Here is a 15,041-nt window from a genome sequence, read left to right as displayed (position 1 = left end):
GAAAACTCATTATGCTACTACCATCAGCAGTTGTATCTGAGTTTCTCTGAGGGGATCAATAAAGTATTTATTATTATTATCAATGAAGATAAGTGAGCCAGTACCTTAAGCAGCCATACATGCCCAGGCCATAACACCCCCACCACCGTATTTCACAGATGAGGTGGTACGCTTTGAATCTTGGGCAGTTCCTTCTCTTCTCCATACTTTGCCCTTGCCATCACTCTGATATGTGAATCTTAGTTTCATCTGTCCACAAGACCTTTTCCCAGAACTGTGGTTGCTCTTTTAAGTACTTCTTGGTAAACTGTAACCTGTCCATCCTATTTTTGCAGCTAACCAGTAGTTTGCATCTTGCAATGTAGCCTTTGTATTTCTGTTCATGAAGTCTTCTGCGGACAGTGGTCATGACAAATCTACACCTGACTCCTGAAGAGTGTTTCTGATCTGTCAGACAGGTGTTTGGGACATTTTCTTTATTATAGAGAGAATTCTTCTGCATCAGCTGTGGAGGTCTTCCTTGGCCTGCCAGTCCCTTAGCGATTAGTAAGTTCACCAGTGTTCTCTTTCTTCTTAATGATGTTCCAAACAGTTGATTTCGGTAAGCCCGAGGTTTGGCTGATGTCTCTAACAGTTTTATTCTTGCTTCTCAGTCTTATAATGGCTTCTTTGACTTTCATTGGCACAACTTTGGTCCTCATGTTGATAAACAGCAATAAAAGTTTCCAAAGGTGATGGAAAGGCTGGAGGAAAGACTAGGTGCTGAGAGCTCTCATATACCTGCATTAAGGAGGCATTTAAATACACCTGAGCAACTACAAACACCTGTGAAGCCATGTGTCCCAAACATTATGGTGCCCTGAAATGGGGGGGACTATGTATAAACACAGCTGTAATTTCTACATGATGAAACCAAAATGTATAAAAATACCCTTTAATAAAATCTGAGAATGTGCACTTTAGCCACATGTGATTTTTTTTTTCTATTACAAATCTCAAATTGTGGGGCAAATAAATAAATGATGGATCTTTGTCCTAAACATTATGGAGGGCACTGTGAATTACTACCACTGGTGGCTTCAGGTAAATAAGATCTGATAGTTTATAGTTTCTGGGGCTTTGTTGCTTTGTACGGGTTGAATCTGAATGAGAAGTATTTGATATTTAATATTTTTGAATCTTGTATTCTTCACAGTTTAGATTTTATTCCCCGTTTTAACATTGTTACTTGAATAACATGTGTATTGTTAGTGTGCAAAATGGGTTACTGCCAGCCCCACTGTATTGCAATTTCGAGTTTTGCCATTAGATGTCAGCCTTGACACAGTGGTGATTCAACCTATGTTTCAGGACAAATGTGAAATGGAGGATAGTGATGTTTTTGGAGATTAAAGTAAATTAAGCCCTATCTGTCTCCTTGGAATATGTAAAACATCTTTAAGCATTTTCATATTTGGCCAACATTTGCCTCTAGGCATATATCATGAGGGGGGAGGAGTGGGATATGGGTGTGGAGGATGTACCTGCAGTTAATTCATTTTCTGTTTACGGTAGAATTCTGCAAATTCTACTGTGCTCCCTGAGCCATAATTCCTCCATCTACCTTGCTTTGTCCTTCAATCCAAAAGCTTTAAGAACTAAAATAAAAGAAAAACTGTCATTACCATTGCAAAATTGAGATGCCCGTTTTGTGGTGTTTGAATTGTAGATCGTCCAAGCAGCCCTGGGAAAGTAGCCTTATCAATTATCATTTGGTTCCTTAATATTATTATGCTAAGTCTGTTTATTGCCACCATAGAGAGGATCTGAAATATATAGATCAAAAAGCAAGATCAGGACATTCTTTCAAATTGTTTTGTTGTTGTTCGGCCACATTTGGAATATTAATAAAGGTCACTTGAGACTTGTTTTTTTCCCAATTAAATTAAAAAGCTGCAGCAAGTGTGGTGTAGTGCAGTTTCATAAAACCTCCCCTCTGAGCAGAATTGCCAGTATTAGTAAGCAATGCATAGTTTCAAATGTCCAGTTCATCAAATTGGTTTCTTTTGGAAATTCTGTTATAATGAAATCTGATACTGGTGACTTTCTTTGCCTCTTAAGATGTGCTCTGTATTTGTCCCTTTCCTTGATTTCCTTTCTCTTTTTCTTTCCCTTAATTTATTTTCCTTTCTCTTGGATCTTGGTATTGGACTCTGCAGCACTTAAAAATTAAAAATGAATTGATTCGTTTTCAAAAATAAAGTAAATGTAAGTAGCAAAGAGTGCTACTTTTCAGTAATGCAGAGTTTAACCTACTGACATCTCCTCTTTTGTACCTTTCCACAATTCCATCACTGTTTTATTGTAGGTCAGATGAAAGCGACTCCTCTCCTTCGGAGGTACAAAGGTATACCATTTAAGTTGTCGCTCAGAGTTAACAGATAATTACAGTTGTGTTCATTGCTTCTAATATAGCTTGCATGCTACTGGTGCTATTAACGGTTTTATGTCAGGACTGAAATATTGTGGATGGTTCTTTGCAAATTGGGTGTTTTTGTGTCGAGCAAAAAATCGGTTTTGTAGCTCTCTTGGATGATTTACTCTGCTTTTGGTGTTGCTTGCCAAATTTAGTTTTACTTTGCTTTGTGCACTAATTATATTTTTAAATACTTTGTTTGCTGAAGAGTAATGTTGGCTTTTCCCATTCATAGCTGCTCAAGCTTTTCCTCTGTTACTAAAAGTGTAATGGTGCGATGTCACACATAGCAGTGCATGTTATTCAATGATACCAACAGAAGGAAAACAAATGTTGACTTTTGACCCAAATCGTTCATGCTGGCCAAGGTGCCCCACCCAAGATAATCCCATTTGTCCATATCCCTTTAACCCTTTCCTATCCATGTACCTGTCTAAATGTCTTTTGAAATATTGTTGTTGTGTCTACCTCAACTACTTCCTTTGACAGCTCATCCCATATACCTACCACCATCTTTGTGAAATAGTTGGGAAGCTTTTTCTTTTGACTCTTTTCCCTCTGACAAACCTATACCCTCTATTTATTGATGCCCCTATTGTGGGAATATAACTCTAGGCATTCACCACAAAACTGAATGCATATTCCAACTGTGGACTCACCAACGTCCTGTGTGACGGTAATATAACATTCCAAAATCTCCTCTAGCCAGTGTTTCCAATAATGGCCTCCTTTACATTGGTGAGACCAAGCGTACACTCGGCGACCATTTCGCTGAACACCTGCACTCAGTCCACCAAGCCCCAGTGGATCTCATGGTTTATAACTATTTTATCTCCTCTTCCCAGTCCCATACTGACCTTTCTGTCCTGGGTCTCCTCCATTGCCAGAGTGAGGTCGCACACCGACTGGAGGAAGAGCATCTCTTATTCTGCTTGGGTAGCTTTCAACCTAATGGCATGAACATTGAATTCTCCAATTTTTGTAAAACTCTTTCCTGTGCGCTACCTGGATTCACACCCACTTCTTGCCATCCCCCTCCCCTTCATTCCTGCCTCTGGCATCACAATTTGCTGGCTTCATTTCTACCCTTATCTCACATCTTTGGTCTTTTCATCTGTGGCCTTTGTCCAATCATCTGCCTAACAACCTCCTCCCACCCTCACCTGTATACATCTATCACGTACCAGGTTTTGTCCTGCCTTCTTCTCTTCCAGCTTTCATCCGCGCCCCTCCACCACATTCAGTCTGACGAAGGGTCTTGGTTCTTGGTTTCTTGGTCCTCCAAAATATTCCAAATGGAATTTAAACTGGAGGTGGTACCTCATAGTGGTACCCCATCTCCCCCCTCCCCACACCTCTCTCCCCCTCCCCTCTCTCCTCCCCTCCCCTATCCCTCTCTCCTCCCCCTCTCCACCTCCCTCTCCTCACCCCTTTCCCTCTCCTCCCCCTCCTCCTCCCACCCCCATCCCTCTCTCCACCACCCCCCTTCCTTCTCTACCCCACCCCCTTCCCTCTCTCTCTCTCTCCGCCCCCTGCCCCTCTGTCCCTTGCTCGAAACATCACCTATTCATGTTTCTGACCCGCTGAGTTACTCCGGCAACTTGTATCAATTTTGTAAACCAGCATCTGCAATTCCTTGTTACTACTATCCTAGTTTCTATATTCATTTTCCTGATGATGATGGCTAGTATACCAAGAGTCTTCTTCACCACCATATCTATCTGCAAAAACACTTTGAAGGAATCATATATTTATACTCTCAGATCCCTCTGGTCTTCAACTCCTTAAGGGCCCTGTGGTTCCCAGTGAAAATCCTTCTTTGATTCGATTCCCAAATTACAAAACCTAACACTTAGTGAAATTAAACTCCATTAACCATTACTCAGCCAATTTGGCCAATTAATCAAGAAAATACTGCAAATTCTTGACAACCACGTTCACTGTCAATGATACTGCCTATTTTAGTTGCCTGCACCATGAAATTGATGATTGATATTCTGTTTACAATGGTCTATAGTATAATTTTTAGATAATATCCTTTTTTGTACCAACTGGTTTATTCTCAACCACAACATTTTTATTTAGTTATTACTATTCCTGTTGCAAATTGATGGCAGGCAAATACGAAAAATGGAAAATAACCAATGACATTTAACTGGAGGGTACTCCCATACATGAAATTGTAACTTGACATCAGCCATGGTCTTAATGAGAAGAGGCATGAGAGGGGAAAAGTGGAAAGAGAATGTGACCTAGATCTTTATAAAGATCAGTGAGGCACATCTTGGCTCATCGGTCGCCTTGGTAAAATGATAGAAGAGAAGTGCTGATTGGTCAGTCATGCTCATATTTTTGCATGAAGTTCATGCCTGTTGACAAATAGGAAAATTGACATATTTTGGTAGATAATTTCCAAAAATAGGCAATCACTCTGCTCTTCCGTAAAGTGGAAAATGATTGACTTATCTTTAATATGTGCAAAACGTCCATCTGCTTTTAGGTAAAATATTTAAGATTACTGTCCAAGACAACTTTTTATTTCATTTATAAAAAATGTTAACAGTGGAAATGTTGCCACTTTTTACTGCCCTTAGCTTCTATGATTATGTAATACAGTTAACCCTTGTTATAACGGACCTGAGGGAGGGGGGGGGGGGGGGCTTGGAAGATCGGCAAAAGTGGCAGAAATGGGAGAGAAGCTCAATTCAATATATGTTTAAGAATGAACTGCAGATGCTGGTAAAATCGAAGGTAGACACAAAATGCTGGAGAAACTCAGCATTTGAGGCAGAATCTATGGAGAGCAGTAATCGGATCGAAACTGAAGAAGGGTCTTGACCTGAAACGTCGCCAATTCCTTCTCTCCATAGATGCTGCCTCAATTCAATAAAGTTGTGTTCTCAGAAGATAGACACAAAAAGCTGGAGTAACTCAGCGGGCCAGGCAGCGTCTCTGGAGAGAAAGAATGGGTGACGTTTAGGGTCGAGACCCTCGATCTTTAGTTTAAACCAGCATCTGCCGTTCCTTCTTACACAAGTTGGGTTCTCAGATTTGGCTTAGTTTAGGGATACAGCATGGAAACAGGCCCTATCAGCTGTGCTACTGTGCCACTGCACAGATGAATGAATCTCCTGACTCCTGAAGCCTCGGATCCCATTTCTCTGTCATCCCCTGCTCCAGGGAGAGAGGCCGCCCACCAACTTTAACATTAAAAGATCAGCAAATTTGAGTTCATCAAACTAGAAGCAAAACCAAAATATTGTTTCCAAACGTGAATGGTGTGTACAGGCTGAGTGACCATTCAATCCATAAAATGCCAATGTTTCCTGACCTGCCCGATGCAATAGAATAGGAAGCCACCGTTCCAACAGATCGTCCACTATAACCAAAATCCATTATGGGCCATTCTTTGGGTAGTGAACCAAGATGTCACACACGTGACCAGGTGGCATCCCATAAAGTAATACATTAAAAATTTCTTGTAAGAGATTAATCTTATTCATCACTATTTCCCTACCTACAGAACTATAATACATGTCTTCTAAAGATATTAATATTCTAGCTTTTTTAAATTCACAGAGTTTGTAAGATAAAACTGAGTTAGGATAAAAAATGCTTCTGTGTGAGGTCAATCTCTGACCCTAAACAAACATTGCCAGCATAACATAAACATTTCACTTGATAAACTTTGAAAAAAATGAGTCATATATACAGTACAAAACAATATACATTTAATGCTTTAGAATTAGAAGAGAGGTATCGCTCAATTTATCATACTTTTGGTCACACACGCCTACTCAAGAGGTCCGTAATAAAGTGGTTGACTGTATAGCCATTTACTTCTATTACTCAATCTGTTATCCTATCATTCTTTCCCTAGGGGTATAATTAACCAGTTTCCCAGCTCCAAAGCTAATAGGTGTGCACCTCTTTACTGTACTCATGAGGCTGAAGGACACAGCAAAGCAGTGCTCTGTCTAGATGCTACAGATGATCTTCTTTTCACCGGAGCAAAAGGTAAGAAAAGATTGGTCAAACTGAAAGAAGAAATGGGTTACACTAAATTCATAGACCATGGTATCACAACAGCACTGACCCTCTCCTAATTTCAAAGCATCTCAACCACAGGTATAAGGTAGAAGGCATTGAAATTTTAAGAAAAGTACCATGACCGCCATCCCCAGTTTTACTCAGACAGCCTGCCATTACCACTGCGATGCCTCATGAGCAAATGATTTGGGCTCATTTCGGCGCTCTCGCAAAACTTATTACAAACTATGCAACTGGCAACCAGGATTCCAAGATTTTTGAAAAAAACAGTGATGAAAGAATGCATCTTTAGCTTACTCTGTGATTGGCTGAAGGGAGCAGGAGGGTCGTTGACTTGCTTCCTATCAGAATAGTAATCCCTGTCCAAAAAGCCATTCTTCCTGAGAACATGAAGTGCTGGATATCTCAGCAGTTCAGGCCACATCACTGGAGGACACGGATAGGTGACATTTCGGTTGGGACCCTTCATCAGACAGGTCGAAGGGCAGGAGCCTGAGGAAGGATTCTGACCCGAAACATTGGCGATACATGTTCTCCAGCGATGTGGCCCGACCCTCTGAGTTACTACAGCACTTTGTGTTCCACACAAGATTGCAGCATTTGCAGTTCCTTGTGTTGCCAAGCCCTTCTTCCTGGGGCCCGCTTTCCTGATTTTCAGGGACCAACACCAAGGTCGATGACCTGTGGTCCCTACTACTTGATAGGACTCGCTGTCTATCATCCTCTTTTAGATGCTGGGAGGCCATTGAAAGAAAATGTTGTCCTTCCATTAAATTTGAAAGGATTCTGAACCCCTGACTTTGTCAAGATTTCTTTGCACTCCCTAACACCTTACACTTCCCCAGGTGCATAGGGTCCACAGTTACTGTATTATATCATTTGAGCTGCTGCACCAAGAATTGGTTTTTGGGAAACTCCCACAATTTTCTTTATAAAGTAGAATAATTTGAATTGTTATGTGTGCAGGGAATGCTCCACTTGCTAAATGTCTGCTCAACTTTGACTATCCCTTTCGTAGATTGTATGATGGAAAACTTCACCTTTTGGAATTGAGAAAGTGTTTTTGGAAATTTTTTCCACTCCAGTTCCTCTGCTGTTTGTTGCATGTGATGTTTCCATAGGTTATCCCCACTCTTTAGTTCTGTTTACTCATCCTGCGACATTGACCCTGAACTTCAATACTTCATAACATTCCCACTGATTCTCACAGTATTTCTGATTTTTCAGCTGTATATCTGTATAATTGTTAACGTACAAAAGAGGTGGCATGCTGACTGCATTTTTTTCTTTTTACAAACTTTTGACAGATCGGACGTGTAAAGTATGGAATCTTGTAACGGGGCAAGAGATCATGTCACTTGGTGGGCATCCTAATAATGTGGTATCAGTCAAGTACTGCAGTTATTCTAGTTTGGTATTTTCTGCTTCTACATCTTATATTAAGGTGTGGGATATCCGGGATTCTGCTAAATGTATCCGAACACTGACGTAAGTATCCATTCTGATCATTATTAAGACTATATTTTAACACGTTGACTTTTAAGTTTTTAAAATATTTTTTTGATTGGAAATTCTGTTTTAAATAATTTATAAATACCTTGCTGTCTTGAATATAAATTTGGAGGTACTAATATTATCTGCAAGATTCTAATGTGTAGTGTTGAATCAATCATGAGATTCTAGACAAATGATTTTAAGTGTTTGCCCAGGTTATTGCATTTTGACAATTTTATCTCGGACCCTGAAGCAAAACCAGAATTGTGCTATGGAGAGGGGAGGGTGGTTAGAGCCACAAGCTGTGCCTTCACGTTGCACCTTTTGAAAGTTCGATTGCCAAATGCCAATTTAGTAAAGAAACATACATGGTTATATACAAACAACATAGTGACATTTGAGAATTGAGGTAATCATTTAGACACTGCAGTGCTCCAACCTTCAAAACTTTGCAAATTTGTCAGCGCCGTTTGCGGCGACTATTTGCATACTTTGGGTATGCAAGCAAAGAATTGTCACATGTGACAAAGTATTCCATTCCAAGTATTGCAGAGCCTCACTGAGCAGACTGTACATTGTTCAGTCAAATTTGTGTTAACATTTAAGGTAAGAGAATTTAATGTATGAAAAATATTTTTTTTGTTTCTCAGGTCATCGGGCCAGGCGTCGATGGGGGATGTTTGTGCAAATACTAAAAATAGAACAGTTACCATCTCACCTGGAGAAAATCAGATAAACCAAATTGCACTTAACTCCACAGGCATGTTCCTCTATGCTGCTTCTGGTAACTCTGTGCGAATGTGGGATCTCAAAAGGTATTTTATGTTCATTTTAATTCTATATTGTATTTTTGTCGACAATTTTAACAGAACATTAAATTAAATATCTGTACATTCACTGTAAATAGTGCCATTTTGCATTTCTTCATCTGAAATCGTATCTCCGGTCATCTTTTCAATGTTACTACCCGACTAGTAGAATATTTCTACCAGTTTCCGACTTTTTAGGGTTGCTGGAATAATGTTAAATTAGTGCAAAACTAAGTCACGATGAACGTATTCAGTCAAACTTGATTTTTTTAAATCTGTTTTCATGACCTGATGTAGGACGAAGATAAATCAATCAACAAAACATACAGGTTTAAATTATGATTATTAGGTCAACAGTTTTATTTTGCCAGCGAAAAAAGGCAATCAAAATTTTTATCTGTTAGCTGAGAAAAATATTATCTATCTTCTCCTTGTCAGTGGGAGGCATGTGAATACTGCTTAGAAACATTTTCCCCCAGGTAGTGTGTGCATTTGCAATGATTATGGAGCTTTTTTTTTCTGTTTTAAGGTTTCAATCAACTGGAAAGTTGACTGGTCATCTGGGCCCAGTTATGTGCCTTACTGTTGACCAAACTGCAAATGGACAAGATTTGATTATCACTGGGTCCAAAGATCACTACATCAAGGTAATATTTTCTCAATGAAAATAAATCTACAGCAAGCTTTACATTTTTACAACTATTCTTGCAGAATTTGACACAAAATATTGAGCAGATTTTGCTGCCTGCTGGCTAGCAGTTCCAGAATGTAGAACCAGCTGACAGCATGACCTACTTAACGTCCATGTTGCAGTAGGCACCAAGAGTAATTCCTGACTCTAGGTTCATGGAACATGGAAGTTGAGAACTAGCAGGATTTCAAGTACAGTAAAACCTCGTTTTTATGGATCTTTTCATAACTGATTTTGGTTATGGCGGCTGGGCCCACCGAACTTCACTGTCAGGCCAGACTGCCGACTCTATCCCCAGCCTGCACCACCTCCACAGCTGCTTCCACACCAGACTGCCTAAACCAGCCCTGGCCGTTCCCACGCGTTCTGCACCTGCCCTCCCTGGCCATTTCCAGGCTGGATGTGCTCCCGCACAGCCAGGCAGGGCTTCCAATGATGGCCCGACTGTCTCCTCGGCTGCTTCCACACTGGATCTAGTGCTGCCACTGCAGTCCCACACGGCATCCTTGGCCGCTTCCAGGCTGCACCTTCTGCCGCCACCGCTGACCCACACCTGCACTCCAGCCGCTCTCGGGCTGCAATCAATGACTCGGCTGATCCTCACCTCTTTTCCCTCCCCCCACCACTAGAAGGTTGGGGCAGTCCAGGCCCAGTTTCAGACAGAGAGTCTGAAGAAGGGTCCCGACCGGAAACTTTGCCTATTCATGTTCGCCAGAGATGCTGCCTGACCCGCTGAATTACTCCAGCACTTTCTGCCCTTTTGAGTATTAACCAGCATCTGCAGTTATCTAATACTTGCACAATGATAATCCATTACTCTGTTCTGGCAGACAATCGGCAAAAACAGACACAATTCCCCTTCCCCACTGTGGTCCATTATAACGATGGTTTGCTGTATTGGCAATCTCAACCCTGTAATGGGTGCGGAGTTCAGATTTTCTAAGCTTTTAGGACAGTGCACTTTGTATGAACCCAGTAAGTAATTTTTCCTTTATTTTATCTGTGATCATCCCCATTTTACAATTGTAAACTAAATAATCTGTGATGTTCTCAAGGTTTCAAGGTCAGTTTATTGTCACATGTACCAATTAAAGTACAGTGAAATTCGAATTGCCATACAGCCATACTAAACAAAAAGCAACAAGATATACAACTACATAAAAGTTAACATAAATATCCACCACAGCGGATTCCACATTCCTCACTGATGGAAGGCAATAAAGTCCAAACGTCGTCCTCTTCTCCCGCGGTTGGGGCAATCGAACCATCCACAGTCGGGGCAATTGAAGCTCCCGCAGCCAGCGGTCGAAGCTCCCGCGTCGGGGCGGTCGAAGCTCCTGCGTTTTGGAGTTCCCAGTCAGTCTCTAACCAGAGACCACGAGCTCCGCGATGTTAAGTCTCCCACGGTTGAAGCCCCAAAGTCGACCCCCGACAGGCATCGCGAGCTCCGTGATGTTAAGTCCGCAGGCTCCCACGGTGGAGCTCTCGAAGTCGGTACCCAGCAAAGGCCGCCAACTCCTCGATGTTAGGCCGCAGTGCGGACGGAAGTATGATATGGAAAAAAATTGCATCTCTGTCGAGGTAAGATATTAGAAAGATATTCCCCCAACTCCCCCCCCCCCCACCCCCCACATAAAACAAGCTAAAGAACTGTAAAAACATACATTAAACACATACAAACAAACAACAAAAAAGGAAGGGACAGACTGACTGTTGGCGAGGCAGCCATTGCTGGCGCCACCCAGTGGATACCTTTCTTAATCATGTATGTATTATCCTGCACCTCTTTCTTTACAGATGTTTGAAGTAACAGAAGGTGCCATTGGCACTGTAAGCCCCACACATAATTTTGAGCCACCACATTATGATGGAATTGAATCGCTCACGATTGTAGGTGACAGCTTGTTCAGTGGATCAAGAGATAACGGAATAAAAAAGTGGGACATGGCCCAGCAAGAGCTCTTCCAGGTATGAATACCGAGCAGCGTTAATGTACGTTGCCTGTCCTAACAAAATGAGATAATCTTGATTACTCTGGATGCTTTCAAGAGAGAGTTAGAGCTTTTAAAGGTAGCGGAGTCAAGGGATATGGGGAGAAGGAAGAAACTGGGTATTGATTGTGGATGATCAGCCATGATCACATTGAATGACGATGCTGGCTCGAAGGGCCGAATGGCCTACTCCTGCATCTATTGTCTCTTACCTCTCCTGCTTCAAAAACTCTGATCTCTTTCTCTCCTCCATGATGGTCTGTTTGGTGAGACTACTTCAATATTTCTGAATACCTCTTGGATCAACATCCTTTTCCCAGTAAGGTGCATAGAATCATACAACACAGGACCTTCTCGTTGAAAGTTTTATCCTGTTAGTCCCATTACCTTGTTCTATTTTCTATAACCTTTAATAGTTCCTTTCCAAAGTACTTATCACTTGATTTCATGAGAGAGTTAGATTTAGCTCTTACGGCTAAAGGAATCAAGGGATATGGGGGAAAAAGCAGGTATGGGGAACTGATTTTAGATCATCAGCCATGATCATATTGAATGGTGGTGCTGGCTCGAAGGGCCGAATGGCCTACTCCACCTATTTTTTTTTCTCCTATATTTCTATCACCACTCTAGTCCTCCCTTACCATCAAATCCCAAAACATCCCTTTCTCTCAAATCCAGGCATTCTCTTTCTAGAATAGAGTGAGATGAGAGTGGTGCTTTCATTCCTATTGTTATATGACCAATTTGAGGAAATTGAATATTTGCAGGTTGTTGTGGGATGGGAAATAATTTTTAAAAACTCTGCTGTGGAAGCTATGTGAAGAAAATGAATGGTGTGATGTACTGCACCAAAGGTCACAGGCCAAGAAGAAGAATGGGTTGGATGGGGCTTTAACAGGGAATTGTGTGAAAAGTAGATTTGGAATTGGAAGATAAGAATAAGGAAACACTAAAACTTCTGTATTGAAATAAAAACATGGATTTGGGGTGCAGATTTTAATGAAGATAGATCCAGTGGGTATTTCGATGGCCAGGATGCAAGTGAGAATTGTTTGTGAACTCCATGAATTGCTGGTATGAGAAAGGAAATGTTATCATGCCAGCTACAAATACTTCATCTGGAGCTCGTTCCATGTACCCAACACCCTTTGTGGATAACATGCCTCCTCGTGTTCCTAATAAATCTTTACCCACGAACCTTAAACCTATGTCCTCTGCTTCTTGATTCTCCTCTCCTGCTACTTTTAGTAGCAAAGATTTTCTATTTTAAATAGAAGAAGATTTTTAAATAACAATTAGACACCACAAAAATAAAAGTAGTTTTTAGCTGAAGAGCTTATTGCTAATTATGTTTTTGGAAATGCCTACTCACTGACCAGGGTACAAGTTTTCAGCTTGTCTGAATAGAATTCACCGTTGCGCAACTACTGGTTAGACCGTAGAAGTTATTACAATACAACCATTAGAGGAGTAAGGTCATTGAAACAAACATTGATTTTGGAGTTTAAATCCATATGTGTGCACCCTACATGTTCCTGTCAGATGTCCTCCATGATGATGTGTTTACTCCTCTTATGACATTATTGTTAATTTCAGCCCTTTGTGCCAGCTCATTTAAAGATGAGTTCAAAACTATGTTTATTTACATGTATATAAGAGATTTCAAATTCAAAGTCTTGGCATACTTTTGTTTATTTTAGCAAGTTCCAAATGCTCACAAGGATTGGGTGTCCGCCTTGGGAATTGTCCCAGGACGGATGTCTCTGCTCAGTGGCTGCAGGGGAGGCATCCTTAAGCTTTGGACTGTAGACAGCTTTTCACCACTTGGGGAGATGAGAGGCCATGACAGTCCCATCAATGCCATTTGTACCAACTCTACTCACATCTTTACTGCTTCAGAGTAAGTACAAACAATGGCTGTGACGATTTCCAGACCAATCTTTATCATTGTAAAGACAATTCAAACTTAAAAAAAATATTCCTTATACAAAGTAATCAAAACATTAATACATTATTTAAACAAACTTTCTTTCAGTGACCAAACAGTGAGAATTTGGAGCACTCGGAGACAATCAGATGGACAGCTGTTGGAAACTGCAGAAATAAACGATGATGTTAACAGCAGCTGAACACTACATAGAGCAAAGCAACATTGGCCATTGGTGTATAGCACTTTTACTGTGATTGGGGAAGCTGTTCTAACTGACCTGAAGGCACCTGGAAGCTCTAGTGTTTAATTGGTTCTGATCAGTCAAATTCATAGCATCTCTTTTCTCTGATAGCATCACAGTACCATCAGAGAAAAGAGCAACTAGATAATATACCTAGCACTTGACTGATTTGTGTTGTGTGAATAGAAATTGTGAAATGCTTTTCATTCTGCAGAGCTATTCTTAATGTATTCAGTCTGCAGTAGCTTTCTGAGCAGTAAGGTTTGCATCAAATAGCATGTCCAGCAAATAGTTCTATGCAGCTAATGGGAATCGTTATGTACTTTGGTATTTTCCCAAAAGGTTTGTGCAGATTTTTTTGATGCTGCAACCATGTCTGTACTTGTATATGGAGTTCATTTCTAGTTGGAAATATTGCTGTTGCATTACTTTAAAGATAGAATTTAGCAATATCTATTTATACAGCAGTATTCTCATTCTAGCAAAAATCTTTGAAGCAGAATTGTCTTGCACTGTTTGTGGCATACTCCCATTATAACATTACTGTGTTGTCATTCACTGTTCAAGCCACACTGTTTATCTCATAAGCCTGCTTTTCTTTCAAGTAAGAGGAAATTGCCTTTGCAGTTGAGTCGGTAAAATGCTGCTGTGCGAATATTGAGAAATATGTGCATATGTTGCATTCAGTAACGGTTAACTGGACAATTTCATCTGGAATGGAAATGCACTGTATATAGTGAGTTTGAGATGAAAGTGTTAATTTGTACCTGGTTTATTTCCAGAGATTGTAGAATGTAGATAACTAAATGGGGATATATTTTATTTAGCTTTAGAATTTGAATGATAGTGATTTTACCAAGCTTCTGAAATGTTATGTAAATAACCAAGTTGAAACGGATTTAGGTTTTATTTGCTATCTCTCAGGCTGTTTGTAAACAATTAGCCAAATAAAGAAATGTGTGCTCAATTTGTTTTATGTTATGATGTGACATGAATTAAAAGGAAACAGTTGTGCACTCAAGTCCACAAAGTTGCGCAATGTCCTAAACAATGTTTATTTTTCACAGATAGACACACAATGCTGGAATAACTCAGCAGATCCATCAACATCTCTGGATGAATTGGATAGGTGACATTTTGGGTTGGGATCTATTTTTCAGATTGATTGTAGGGGTAAGAGGGAGACGGAAAGACCAGGATAAATCAGGGCCAGCAACAGATGACCTCAAGCAGGTGGTTCCTTGATAGGCCAATTATTGGCTAGGGATGGTGAAATCCCAAAAGGGATTCGTAGTTGCAAACTGTGGAACTAATTAACTGTATTAATTAATTAGGGTGGGGGGAGGGAGGGGGGGGGGGAGTGTTTGCACAAGTTACTGA

The 15,041-nt window shown here is 40.6% G+C and overlaps 1 protein-coding gene across 5 annotated transcripts in view; it reads left to right on the top strand.

Annotated features, from left to right (window-relative positions):
- Nucleotides 1-14,677, top strand: part of kif21a (kinesin family member 21A) — a 116,532-nt gene extending 101,855 nt beyond the window's left edge. For 3 of the 5 annotated variants that reach the window (XM_033039608.1, XM_033039607.1, XM_033039612.1), the window contains 8 exons: nt 2,348-2,386; nt 6,336-6,472; nt 7,813-7,993; nt 8,650-8,814; nt 9,338-9,455; nt 11,297-11,467; nt 13,191-13,390; nt 13,526-14,677. In XM_033039608.1, the coding sequence (XP_032895499.1) occupies nt 2,348-2,386; nt 6,336-6,472; nt 7,813-7,993; nt 8,650-8,814; nt 9,338-9,455; nt 11,297-11,467; nt 13,191-13,390; nt 13,526-13,619 (1,105 nt within the window). In that variant the 3' untranslated portion in view covers nt 13,620-14,677. The remainder of the gene's footprint in view (nt 1-2,347; nt 2,387-6,335; nt 6,473-7,812; nt 7,994-8,649; nt 8,815-9,337; nt 9,456-11,296; nt 11,468-13,190; nt 13,391-13,525) is intronic. The other 2 variants (XM_033039611.1, XM_033039609.1) reach the window with 1 other exon arrangement.
- Nucleotides 14,678-15,041: the final 364 nt, after the last annotated feature.

The sequence above is a fragment of the Amblyraja radiata genome, chromosome 21 (genome assembly GCF_010909765.2).
Source record: "Amblyraja radiata isolate CabotCenter1 chromosome 21, sAmbRad1.1.pri, whole genome shotgun sequence".
Classification (NCBI taxonomy): domain Eukaryota; kingdom Metazoa; phylum Chordata; class Chondrichthyes; order Rajiformes; family Rajidae; genus Amblyraja; species Amblyraja radiata.
Note: the sequence above shows the minus strand (reverse complement) of the source record. Positions and strands in the feature narration are given on the sequence as shown.